The 13,167-nt window shown below is 38.5% G+C and overlaps 5 protein-coding genes across 5 annotated transcripts; 2 read left to right on the top strand and 3 right to left on the bottom strand.

Moving 5' to 3' along the window:
• On the bottom strand, window positions 1-1,305 carry BCL7-like (chromatin remodeling complex subunit BCL7B-like protein). Its single transcript, XM_011313688.1, has 4 exons — window positions 1,018-1,305; window positions 870-945; window positions 634-736; window positions 1-555 (listed from the first exon to the last, which is right to left on the bottom strand). The coding sequence occupies exons 1-4, from the start codon at window positions 1,107-1,109 to the stop codon at window positions 437-439; spliced, it is 390 nt and encodes a 129-aa protein (XP_011311990.1). The 5' UTR covers window positions 1,110-1,305; the 3' UTR covers window positions 1-436.
• Window positions 1,306-1,559: 254 nt separating this feature from the next.
• On the top strand, window positions 1,560-4,677 carry LOC105271880 (uncharacterized). The gene is made up of 5 exons (XM_011313687.1): window positions 1,560-2,027; window positions 2,085-2,227; window positions 2,296-2,494; window positions 2,610-2,799; window positions 3,001-4,677. The coding sequence occupies exons 2-5, from the start codon at window positions 2,092-2,094 to the stop codon at window positions 3,355-3,357; spliced, it is 882 nt and encodes a 293-aa protein (XP_011311989.1). The 5' UTR covers window positions 1,560-2,027; window positions 2,085-2,091; the 3' UTR covers window positions 3,358-4,677.
• A 15-nt stretch (window positions 4,678-4,692) lies between these two features.
• LOC105271879 (protein HID1) lies at window positions 4,693-7,608 on the bottom strand. The gene is made up of 5 exons (XM_011313686.1): window positions 7,553-7,608; window positions 7,346-7,462; window positions 5,375-7,264; window positions 5,107-5,267; window positions 4,693-4,924 (listed from the first exon to the last, which is right to left on the bottom strand). Exons 2-5 carry the CDS (start codon window positions 7,409-7,411, stop codon window positions 4,702-4,704), a joined length of 2,340 nt encoding a protein of 779 aa, XP_011311988.1. The 5' UTR covers window positions 7,412-7,462; window positions 7,553-7,608; the 3' UTR covers window positions 4,693-4,701.
• Window positions 7,609-7,681: 73 nt separating this feature from the next.
• Hsepi (D-glucuronyl C5-epimerase) lies at window positions 7,682-10,935 on the top strand. Its single transcript, XM_011313684.1, has 2 exons — window positions 7,682-7,834; window positions 7,899-10,935. Coding segments are annotated over exons 1-2 (1,704 nt in total). The 5' UTR covers window positions 7,682-7,832; the 3' UTR covers window positions 9,601-10,935.
• A 786-nt stretch (window positions 10,936-11,721) lies between these two features.
• On the bottom strand, window positions 11,722-12,825 carry LOC105271877 (coenzyme Q-binding protein COQ10 homolog B, mitochondrial). Its single transcript, XM_011313683.1, has 2 exons — window positions 12,589-12,825; window positions 11,722-12,471 (listed from the first exon to the last, which is right to left on the bottom strand). The coding sequence occupies exons 1-2, from the start codon at window positions 12,729-12,731 to the stop codon at window positions 12,027-12,029; spliced, it is 588 nt and encodes a 195-aa protein (XP_011311985.1). The 5' UTR covers window positions 12,732-12,825; the 3' UTR covers window positions 11,722-12,026.
• Window positions 12,826-13,167: the final 342 nt, after the last annotated feature.

The following is a 13,167-nucleotide window of genomic DNA, read 5'->3' as shown; positions in this document are numbered from 1 at the left end:
TGAAAAGAATATACTGTCATTATTATTTTCTTACGATAGTCTAATTCGTGAAGTTGATTCAATAGAAATCCTGATTGGATTTTTTAAACTGAATTCAATACGGTCCATCGGCTTCTGGAGGCTCCACTGGTTCAGTCCTGGTTGAATTTTCCAGGGTGGGGTTTAAAAGAGAAATGGAAATTTTCCACTGAGATCGAAGGGATTTGGTTAGTGGAAATAGCGGTTTCCATTTAATTGTGTCAGCGAGATTGGGGGAAATAAATTCCAGGGGAATTTCAGGGATTCGTTAACCCTTTCATTGGGTTCAGTGATGGAAATTGTTGTCTGGAAAATTCAGCCAGTTTTTTCAATACAACTCGTCACGAATAAAATTGTGTACTCCAATGTGCATTTTAATTAATATTACTTATGAATCCTGTTATTTATACAAATTCCCTCAGTCAGTCTTGAGTACTTTTGGCGTTGGTTCACTGTTTTGTGAATTTGAGTCTTCCGAAAAATTTAAATGCGCTGAAAAATCGGTTATTCCCTGGGAGTCACTGACGGTGGAAAAACCTGAAGTACAAATGACAGAATATTTTGATAAAATCGATTCATCTGGTGGAAAATTCTGTCAGATTTCGCTCTACTCACACGTGTTGGAGTCTTCTGTCAGCCCGAAATTTGAATTCGAGGAGTCGATGCCTTTCCTAGGTATGCCATTCTCCTTTTCCGCTATTGACTTTGATTTTTTTTTCTGGGGAATAATTCATTATTATTGAATCGGTCTTCCCCAGTTTCTCCATTTTTAAGCATAAATTAATGATAAAATTACTCTCTAGATACAGCACTTTGGCATTTTTAAACTGAAAATTGTTGGATAAACAAACCTGTTCAAGTGTCGAAATGGGCACCCATTTGTATATTTTCATTGTCGTTTCTCCTATCGTCACCCACTTTTTTTCCCTACAAAGTGCAATGCTCGGGGTAAATAAATAAATTCAGGGAGACGAGGATTAATAATTAATTGTTGCTCACCAGTGTCGAACCTTGTCGACAACCTGCATAACCCGTTTAATATCATCTTTGGCACGACTCCGAGTCTCTGCTCTCACCGATCGCGACATCATGATAAAAAAAAAATAGCACCACCAGCTTTTAATTAATTTATTAGACTTTAGATTTCGGTTTTTATTTTGCTCACGGGTTTTCCACGCGCGGAGGTTAGAGAGGATAAAAAGTGACAGCAACAAACGATCCTCTGAAGATCGATTGTTTCAGACTCGATACGAAGATATACGAAGGATCGACTGAAGTAGAGGCTGAGTTCTGGGGGTTAGGGTGACCCCAGCGGCATCGTAGTATTGCACCCCAAGAGAGGGAGGGCGCCAAACGCAATGGGGGTGTCTCGTGGAGTGATTTTCAATTTTTTCATTTTTTCAAAAATTTCCCCTTGAAAAATTTTCAAAAAAAATTCACCATTCACGCAATAATGAAAATTCCAGGAAAAGGTGAACGGATCTGAGTTACGGAGGGACCGGCGATTCGTAATGAGGGTGAGAAAAAAAAATCACCCCGAAAAACTCTTCATTGCCGACATTTTGATCCATCTAGCGTGGGAAATTTGAAATCACGTGATGAGTTCATCGTAACATCTCGATTCCTGGGGACCAGAAGTGGATGCAGTTGCAAGGCGCAGGAGCATTCATGGCTAGTGATTCTTTGTGTCCTGTCCGAATATCGAAAATTGTCACAACAACTGTGGAAAAAATTCTGGAAAAGCAGTGGAAAAAGAAAGGCTAATACCATCAACAGCGATTTGTCGTAATGCTGATGGATTCGTGGGAATTCTTATGGGAGCTCTGGGGATCATCGATGGATTGAAATTGATGGAAACTCCAAACATTTGTGTCATTGGACCATTAATGATGGCTCATTCGGGGAAAATATGATTGGTTTCTCAGGGGTTATTGATGAGCTTGTGATATGGGTCTGGAGAGCTTCCAGACCTTTTAATTCGTTTGGACTGAGGGGCTGAAGGATTGAAGGTAGGGATTTGAGGATTTCACTGGAATTCGAGTGATTTTTCAACTGAGGGTTTGCAGATACCTGATGCATTTTTGGATTAATAAACCTGCTGGGAGATCCCATGTAATTGGGGGGTGCAGAAGAGGAAATTATCACGCAGCAGCTGCCGCAGTCACAGCATCTTCAATACCGGCTTCCATACCATTGTTGAAGACTCGAGGTACTTTTTATTTACCTCAACACCATTTTTATTACTCTCCTGGAATTCTCCTGAATTTTAAATAACAGGACAGCTAGGAGGGAGAAGAGACTGCCTAGGTGGTGGATCCATGATTTCGCCTCATCGATCGAACACCAATTGGATTGTCACCTCCAGCACTGTAGATCAACGGAGAATTGAACAGGTTCGATGTCACGGACACTCCAGGAGGACTGAGGAACCTGGAAGGAGTAATCGACGTACTCAACAAACAAATACTATCTCACAGTAAGATAAATCAAGAAATCATCTTTTCCATCTCTCCATTTTTTTTCTTTTCAACACCAAAATCATCAGCTGCTGCGCATCTCGTTTTTTTAACATTTCATGATCTTTTTCACAGTCTTGTGACGGCTTCTACTCACTCTCGCAGGGTTATCTCCAACGATCCAAATGCCAATGGAGCGATTCTGGAATTTCCGGAAATGAGAGATGCCGAATTGGCGGGATATAGACTTCGTTGTGGTGTATGGATCACCTTCGTACTTGCCACTGGTTTTGTGTCAATTGCAAAATTTTATTTCGGCAACAGAGTAAGTACTCCTCAAAATTTCCATTTTAAATACCAAATCGATTACTAAAAAAAAATAAATACCCGATAAAAATTTTTTAGAGTGGATTTTAACAATAAATAATATCATAAATTATGCAATTGTAAATATTACTGGAGAATATGCAATATTTGTAAAGTTTAATACTGGTGAATGAAGAAATATGATAATTTTGAATTTCAGCCAGATACTGGTCTCGATGTTTTAATATTCTGCGGACTCCTAGTGACTCTGCTAGTGTCTGGGTGTTTTTTTACACTGACTCGACGTGCAAGAAACGCCGAGAGAAACCAGAACAATCATCAAGAGGTGTGTCCTCATCACGTGTGTTATTACGCTGTTAATTCAGAACTAAGACCCCAAGTGCAAACACTCAGAGTCCCAATGCCAGCCCCAACACCTCCACCGATATCTCCATCACCTCCACCCTATCACATTGCTATACTCATTCCACAAGCTGAACCCCCGGATGTTGAGGCACCTCCACCCTCTTACGATAAAGCCACTGGACATACCACTAATCCCAGTGCATCAGAATAATTGTGATTTCAGATGATTATTCTGTATTGAAGTGGATTCCCATTAATTCTATTATTTCCCGAAATTATTTTATAAAAATTCAGTGACTTCTTTGAAAACTAAAAAAATTATCTGCAACGAATTAAAATGATAGCAAAGATTTTTTAGGACAATGTGGAAATAATAATATTCTTTAAAAATTGACAGGTCGACTTTATTTTTTTCACTTCAATACAGAATTCACTTGATTATAAAAGAGAGAAATATTTAAAACGAGAAGATTCGTATTTTTTTGATTATGTGAACGAGTGGATATTTTAGCATGTGGGGAGGAGTATGATAGTGGATCTTTTTTATTTATTTTTTTTTTGCTTCAATTTTTTTGGATAAAAAAATTTTGAGATGTAGTTGTACTACCAATAATTCTTCTATACATACAATGATTTACAGCACAAAATAGGGAATTGCATAATGTTTTTATATTTTGAGAGGATTTATTGATGGCCTAGAAAATGTTTATTATATATTTTTACGAAAATATTTTTTCCGTCGTTCGTAATTTTCTATTTGAACGGGATTTGTGATGGGAGTAGGTGCCAAATGGAATGAAATTTCAAACACAAAGAATTCCACAAATATGTAAATTTTATTTTTTACAATTGCACAAATTTCAACATTTATTTAAGCTCAAATTCTGAATTTCCATTAAATACCGATGAGTTTTCTCTAAAATTTGGCAGTACAACTACCTTAGAGATACTCAAAGGGTTGCATCAGCTTCAGTTGCGCCAGATATTCTTGAAGAGCTACAAAATTTCCACTGGGATTTAAAATTCCTAACTGAAGCTACTGCAACTGGACTGAAAATGAGAAAATTCACTCACTCGAAATTGTTTCTCATTTACCAATCAATTATTTCATTAAAAAATTCTACAAATGAAGAATTCTCTACTAGGATATCTAAACTGCAATAAAATTTTAAATCAACTGTAATCAATCGATTAAAATTCACTAACAAACCGGACAACAACAAATTCTTCAGCGAATATGTATCGATTTCATAAAAAATATCTCGAGGATTCCATAATTTAAAATTCTCTTATTTTCCATGAATCTACTAGAGAGATTTGCAAAATAATCTGTTAAAAATCATTGAAGTTATTTTCACTTCAGGACATCTCCGTGCAACGAAACAGGAAAAAAGGGATAATTTTTTCTTATTCCAGCACTCCATTCAATTTCTTATTTATTATAATTATTATGCGGTGATTAATTGATTAAATTGCATTTTTAAAACTGTACAGATTCATGCATCAAACGAATAAAGTTTTTCTCCTTTTTTATATGTGGTTATTCTTGAGTTCTTTAGACTCTTTGGATTTCAAATAATTTCACGTCTGTGTCGTACCAAATTGGTGGCTCGACATTTCTCAGATAAATTACTCCCCACATGTACGTGCGAAACCAAGCAGTCGTTCCAGCGTTCGCCTGATATCGACGAATTAAAATTGGATGAGGAACCGGGAGAAGACCGACGAGTGTTCCATGCTGCAGGAATTTCAGAATTTCACTTTCGTCGGTTAAACCCCTGAAACATTTTTTATTCCCTCACAATTAATTCAATTAATAACCCAATAACAAGAGATTTCAATAATTTCCACAACAGATCGACAGGGAAAATTGAAAATCATGGGAAAAACATTTTTTAATCGCAAAAAAAATTGTTTAAAAAATTTAAAACCTCATGGAAAATTGAAAAAAATCACTCACTTGTCAATACAAATTTTCTCCACTTGAGGTACTAGTACTTGAAGTAATCTCATTATTGTTTGTAGAGGCAATTTTGATTTCCATTGATATACCCAATCTCCTGTGGGTACCCACTGATTATTAGAACTCACGACTTCGTCAGTCACTCGAATTCCTCCTTTCTGCAATTAAAAAAAATTAAACAATCTATCCAATTAATTACAGAATAACACAATCCTCTCTCCCAAAAGTATTTTTTTTTTAACAGAAGAATTCTCTCAATACTCACAGGAACAATAGATTTCTGGGTGCATTTATCATCAACTTCCTCTTCATCCCTCCCATTAGCTTCCCCAGATTTATTGATATCAACATCAATAGACGGACTGAGAGGATGTGCAGATTCTTTCTCAGTCATATTTTCGATACCAGGTGTTTCGAGAAGAGTCGCCTTGAGAGTTCCTGGCTCAGCTGGTTGTGCTGGATGTGATCCCTCCATGGCAGCTTCACTGACATTCTCCGTGGAGACACTGGTGGATGGAATCTGCTTCCTCTGACGTTTACTAAGTGATTTAGCAATAGTACTGCAGTCAATAGGTAGATTCGCCAGAGCATGAAACACTTGTCGCTTACGAATAATCGTGTAGACCAAATTACTATTGCCATCGAACTGATACTGAATGATATTATTGAATATCTCAAGGAGAAAAAAAACGAGATGATGATTCGTTGGGGCGGAGAATAAAAACCAGGGTGTACTGAATGCCTCGAGTAGATGAAGGAGTTTAGTACTGGCCACCATCGACAGAGTCTTCAAATAAGGCGATACATTAACGAGAATAGTCAATAAACAATCGAAGAGTGGCTGAAGTCTTTGGTGTCCAGTTGTAATGATCTTGTGGAATACTGTGACAAGAAGATCTGCATGGGTGCCAGTGAATACTGGAATGTCCATTGGTACAGTTGCGGTGTACGGTTTATTCAATCTAACACCGAAATTTCTCTCTCCTGAGAGCAATAGAAGAATAAAAACACCGATATGCATCAAACCAACTCGAGACTGGTCAGCCCTCGAGTCATTGAGATGATATAAAATAGGAACAAGCACTTCGAGTACGTCAGAGCTCTTCAGGACGTAGTACAAAAATTTTTTGTTATAATCGCACATCTTCCAGAAGAACACCAGTAGCTCTTGGTGGAAATGAACTTTTTTCGTGGAGTTTGGAAGGTACGTTTGGGTGAGGGGATTATTGAGGAGTCTCGTGATGCCTCTGAGAACGAATTGGAAGTCCTCGTCTCTGTGAATTCTGCTCAGATAATTTATGAATAAATTGTCTCCAGTTATTCCAGACTCCTCGGTGTTAGCAGCATCTCCACTCGTGTCGTGGTCCAGGGTGACGATTAAAATTTGTAGGGCAATGTCAACGAGAGGCTCCAGGGAATCCGTGAAGAGGAGGTGATTGTAGGGTACACCAAATCCCACTGGGTTGTAAGCACAAACGGTATTCAATAATGATGTGAACATTGGCAATGCGTGACGATTCTCAGGACTGGTGAGATGTTGGATCCATCGATTTGGGGTTATCGATAGATCACTGGGTGGATTGTACATTGTTTCGCTGAAACAAGTGAGAAGGAGCTTGAGAAGTTCAGTTCTGTTGGAGTCTAGGACTGGATAGCGAGGTGGTGAATGGGCAAAACCAACTCCTGCCTCCCAGATGTATTCGCAGCTGTCGATTGTCTGGAGCTCCTCTGCCTTGTCAGGTCCAGATTTACGTCCAGAGGCAACAGTAAAGTCTGGACAGAAAAGTAGATCACATATGGCATTGAGTAATGAATGGGCCAGTGGCACACTCTCGTCCTCTTCCTCTTTTCCAGGCAGACTCGACCAGAAGAAGCTTTTCCAGTCTGAATCCTCGAAAATATAAGGCAACAGTCTTGTCAGTAATCTGCAGCAGTTGAGCACTGTCTGGTGCTCTCTCTGGGTTCTACAGCTGTTGTCCACGGCTTTCACCAGCTTCTCCACTGCTTTGTAGCATAATGTTGCTAGGTTCGCTGGTGCTTCTTCTCGCAGAACTCTTATTTCAGCTGCTGGAATCAGTGTGAAGATGTCTTGGACACTCGAGACGTTCTCGGACCAGAATTGGTCCCAAAAATTATCATCACTCGCGTCAATTACCTAGACAATTAATTTCCGGGTTAGGGTATTTGGAAAATTGAGGAATTCATTGATAAAGGACCTTTTTCCAGAATTTCTTACTTGAGTTTTTGCTGTCAGCTGGACAACAGCTTTCCGAAAATTGAGTTTAGTATCTGCATTCCCCATGACTAATGGCAATCAGCTAATTCTCTTCGAATTGTTATCCAGTACGAAGCCCTAGAGATAAGAAATATTAAACGACTAAATTCAATTGTTGTTGATAAAAATATCAAGTCAACAATCAATGAGACGTCGTGGCATTTTCACCTGAAAACCGCTCAATATTTTCTCTACAGTATATTTTGACGTTTGGCGTCGCAATGACGTATTGAACAATAAAGAGTGGAGAATCAGCTGTCAGAGGGCGTTTTCATCGAATTTTTTAGAAGAGCTATGTGTGGACTTTTCGTTCGTTGACTTGATGATCAGCTGTGTTGATGTTGAGGTGATAAACGGAGGAATCAACGTTTTATCAAGGGACTAATGGAGTCCTTTGAAAAATGAAAATGTGAGACGAGTGGAGACTGCCACGACATCATCCACTGCCATGTGAGAACAGCTGTTTGTCATTCTGAGGCTTTTTTTTTATTAATTTGGGGTATTTTTTTTGCAGGTTTTACATGATGATGAGGATCAACTTCAAGACGATCCTGGTTATTCTGGTGGTGGCCGTTTTGAGTTCGATTCTGACGTCCTGGAATGGATGTGGCACTGGGTATTTCTTCAGGAGTGGACACCACCACCGGGATCGTCTTGCCAATGTTGAGCCAGGCTATCAAGAAATAGACTGCAATATCAATGGTGGATACTTGATAAGTTGTCGTCGTGAGGGAGATGAAGTTTACATTCCCTTTTCCTTCATCCACAAGTACTTCGAGATATACGGAAAATTGGTGACGTACGATGGTTTGGAGCGTTTCGAGTGGTTGCACAGTTACTCGAAGATCGTTTCACCAAAGGGTCGATATGATCCTCGAGGTGTCTTCATGACCTTCGAGAATTACAACGTAGAAGTGCGTGAGCGAGTGAAATGCGTGACTGGTCTCGACGGTGTTCCAATGTCAACCCAATGGGAGAGCCAGGGTTACTACTACCCAACGCAAATAGCACAATTCGGTTTATCCCATTACAGTAAAAATCTGACAGAGCCCGAGCCCCACCGGAAGATCCTCGAGGACGGTGATAAAATAAAACAGGACTGGCTGGTTCCCCAGGGCTCAGTGATGTCACGTCCCTACGACGTCCAGACCAATTCCTACGTGTTAAAATACGCCTCCCCCGAGACAAGCACCTCAGGTATATCCCTGAGCCTCGACCACGTCCTGTCGTTCGTCCTGAAGCTTGACCTCAGCATCAAGGACAATGGGAGCATCACAGTCCTCATGCAGCATCGAGAAAAGAGAGACTTCTACCATTTGCACTACACCACCACGAATATTCCCCTCCAGTCCCTCAATAATCACATCTACTACGGCATTGGCAGCACCAATAATCTCTGGAGAAGACTCACTAGAGATCTCGTCGTTGATCTGCAGAAAGGATTGAGCTTCAATGACAAGGGAAAATCGAAGAAGCTGTCGAGGTCGAAGCTGAAGCTCTTAAAAATAATTTTGAATGGCTCTGGGAAGATTGATAATGTCAGTCTTTCAACCAGTGAACATATGGAGCAGTTTTATGACTCTGCCAAGTGGTTTGTGGCCAATCAGAATGTCTCATCTGGAGGATGGGCTAATCCAGTTAGGAGAAAAGTAGCTAATGGCATGGGTACGCTGGATCCTGGATGGTACTCTGCCATGGGACAGGGACATGGAATTTCTGTACTCTCCAGGGCTTATTATCATTCTGGTGAGGAGAGGTATCTTCAGGCTGCTGTCAGGGCCCTGAAACCCTTCAGGATTGCTTCCAGCAGGGGTGGAGTGGAGGCGATGTTTTTGGATAAATTTGTTTGGTATGAGGAATATCCCACTACACCCTCTTCTTTTATTCTCAATGGATTCATATACTCGCTTGTTGGGCTTTATGATCTCAAGACTATTGCCTCGGGTAAGGATTCTCTTGAGGCTCAGGAACTTTTTGATAAGGGCATGCTCTCATTGAAGAATATGCTCACATTATTTGATACTGGCTATGGTACTACTTATGATCTCAGGCATTTCACACTCAAAACTGCTCCCAATGTTGCCAGGTGGGATTATCATTCGACTCATATCAATCAGCTATTGCTACTTAGTACTGTTGACAGTGATCAGGTCTTTGGAATCACTGCTGAGAGATGGATTGGCTACATGAATGGAAAAAGAGCCGCTCATAATTGAAATGGGGAGAAAAAAAATGGAAATTTTCAATTCATTTTCTGAAAAATCTTTCAACCTTTTCGGGGACTTTAAAATTAATATTAAATTTATTGAAATCCGTTTTCCTGGCAATAGACAGGGGAATTGAGCAATTTTTTAAGATTGTACATTGTTCTGTCTTGTTTGACGTGTGTGACAGGTGGTTATCTCTTTTTTTTTATTATTATTTTATGTTTAATATTTCGGGTTGAATAATTTTGACTGAGTTTTCTAGATTTTCAGGGGTCAGTGATTTTTAATTCCTTTAAGAGTCCAGTGAAATGAAGATATTATTTATAAATGAAATATTACCGGTGAAGAACAATTGTCAAATGATTTTTCATTGTGAAATTCTGTAAAAATGGGACAGAGCGCATATTTCAGAATTTTTCTCGACAGTAAGAGCTCAAAAACAAATTGACCAATTGAGTTCACTCCTCAAATGGAACGAGTCGTTCAATTTTCACAATTAAAACTAGACCAATAATCGAGGGAGATTTAAATACCGGTGAAAAATGGTTTTTGCACCTAATCGAGAAGTCAAAGGTGAAACATTAATACTTAGTCCTACCTCTAATCCTTCAAATGAAATGTCAATTTGAATGGAGAATCGGATTTTCATCGAATGTTTTTGTAATAATGGTGTCACCAATTTTCTAGAGTCCTCAGTCCATTTATTTTTTATTCACACCAGCAAATAGATTAAAATTAAATGGCACGCTAATCGTCGGAATGAGTGACTTTAAATCAAATATTTCGTACTGCGAATAGTTCAACAGGGTAGAAAAATAGATTGTACGAGTGTCTTTAATTCCTTCTCCCCTTTTTCAATGATTTATTTTAATCTTAACATTCCATTTGTTTTGTACAAAGAGATGAATAGTATTTACTTAAGTTTTCTGGAATGATTGGGACAGAAAAATTGAGAGACTTCATTTTTTATAATTTTTGGGGAGCTTTCATAATTCTTTTGGCCATTGGCGGATGACAATTATCTCAGAATGAGAAATTGAAATTGAATTTAGTCGAATAAAAATAGATACCTCCCTTTTATGACGTACGACAATACTGTAGGATGAGAGAATAGAATACATTATTTATGCCACTCCACGATTAAATAATTATGTAGTCCATTGACTTTTGTGGACGGCGAAAATTTTGTAGAGAATGATATCTGAAGAAAAATTCTTGTTCATTGGGGAAAAAAAATTTATCTTCGGGAAAATCTGAGGAAAATTCATCTGCACTGGAATTTTTCTCGGTTTCGCAATTTTTTTTTCGTGGATAAATGAGAAAATCGTGCGAAAGGATGATTTTTATTTTTCTATCCAATTAATTCACTTGATAGTCCCATAAAAAATTCCTTTTTTTGAATTTTCCAAGTTGAATCACTTGAATTATTCAATCACTGGATTTTTCTGGAGAATTTTTCCCTGCCCGGTGTGAAAACTTTGCTGTGCAAGGTTCTCTAGCTTATTATAGTGAATGTTTTTGTAATTTTTTCTTTGAGATTCAGAGAATTGAGAGAGAATGCGATGAGCTTTTTCAATCGTCGTCCCAAAATTTTTCTTTCCATCAATCTACTTTTTTACTATGAAATAAGTCCTGTAGAAGACGAGCTGAATCTTCACTAGGCGGTTGAAGCTCAAGTAAACGTAATTAGTACGGCATTGAGATCAACGTTTTTCACATTTCGAGAGAATTTTATTTCCAGATAAACAGAAAGTGCTTGGCGCCTTGTATAAATAACGCCTAGATGATCCAAGCTTTGTGATTAAAATGCCAATTAGAGGTTTAACAAAAAATCATACTCAAAAATCATGCAATGATTATTTTCACTCGTAAACTGGAGAGATTATGTACTTTGATCTAGATTAATAGGAGTGAGTGTTTGAGTGAGTGTTGAAGGAATTCCAGTCAAGTGTTACTAGTTTTTTAGGAAAATGCATAACGAAAAATGAAAAAAATATAAAAATAAAACGAAGAATGAGACTAATTAAATTAATAATCCCTCATTTGCATTCATTTTTTTAATCGACATTTTTTCATTGATTTCAGGTTTTTCTAGGAAATTTACTAATTGGTCAATCTACCAACACCCCAATAAATTAAAATTCATTTATTTACACCCCCTACGCCTGAGGCTGTAGTAACTATTTTTTTAACATCACAGCATTGAAAGATCAATTTTTCTAAAGAAAACTAATGATCCGACAGGAAAAATTTACACTCTGAAAAATATATTCAAAAGGGCCAATCCCATAAAAAATCACGTATAAAACTAATATCTGGAAAAAATCCTGGATAAAAGGGACATCTTTGTATAAATTAGAGATTATCCGCGAAATTGGCTCACAATTGAATTTTTTCAAAGATATTTTCCGTCGGGGTAACTCAAGATATTTGTATTATCTCTCCAGCCTTACAGTCTTGATACAGGGCCTTCCATATCTCCTGTGGGCTTCATCGATGAAGGCGTTCTCCATTTGCCTGACGATCTCGTTGAAGAAAAAATTTGATAACTGAGAGTGCAGAAGTGATTTAAACTCGAATGACAGGGAAAAATCGATGACACACGTGTCAGCATTGTTTTTCAAGCCAGGACTGAAGATCCATAATGTGTTCAGGTGATTGAATAATTTTCCATCGGTGCATTCAGCTTTTACGAAGTAAGGCTTGTGCATCGTTACTTTTGACACGTAACTCTCCTTCAGGGGAGGAAATCCAATGGATAAACTGGCGTTCAATGCGTCCTCTCCTCGCCACAGGATATCCGATTTTTTGCAGAAGGGCACGAATTTTTTGTAGTTCTCCACGTCAGCAACCACTTCGTAAATCTGCTCCATGGAAAACCTGGGAATTATTTTATCCAGTCAAGTTCTCAAGAGTTGTTGAAAATTTCGCACAGTATTTGGGAAATTCCTCAGGATCTGATAGAAATATTGAAATTGAAAAAAAAAATAATTTTACCCGATCAATTTTCGACCCTCGTATTCCCTAGATTTATTCCCTCTTACTTGGGAAGTGGTGGATAGCGGTTTCCAGTGTTTATCCAGGAATCTCCATCCCTGGAAGATGCTTTTTTCTCTCGAGCAAATACGCCTGCACGTCATTGTCGTGGGCAAGTGTCATTATCATTTGAAAAACTTCATGGATGGATTTCCCAAAGAGGATTGACTAAAGTAGAGGCTCAGTTCTGGGTGTAGTACATCGTAGTACCCCAAAAAAGGGAGGGCGCCACACGCAATGCTGGGGTGTTTTTTTTTTATTACCCAAGTTTTTATTGCAATACTGGGGTGTCCATCGAGTCGACGGGGTGAATTTTATTTTCTGCGGTATGAATGCTTTTTGTTTTTCATTTATTTAACTGAAATTTAGCCGACTGTAGCATGTACAGAAGGGGGAAACCACATCTTGTGGAATTTCAATGGAAAAAATTATTTAATATGTTGAAGATATACCACTAATGAGTTTATATTTTTAAATGAGCGCGTTGTCCTAGAGGTAACGTGCTCGACTGGCACGCCGGCGGCCCGGGTTCAATCCCGG

Source organism: Fopius arisanus, unplaced genomic scaffold (assembly GCF_000806365.1).
Source record: "Fopius arisanus strain USDA-PBARC FA_bdor unplaced genomic scaffold, ASM80636v1 scaffold00127, whole genome shotgun sequence".
NCBI lineage: Eukaryota > Metazoa > Arthropoda > Insecta > Hymenoptera > Braconidae > Fopius > Fopius arisanus.
This window is presented reverse-complemented; position numbering and strand designations above follow the sequence as displayed.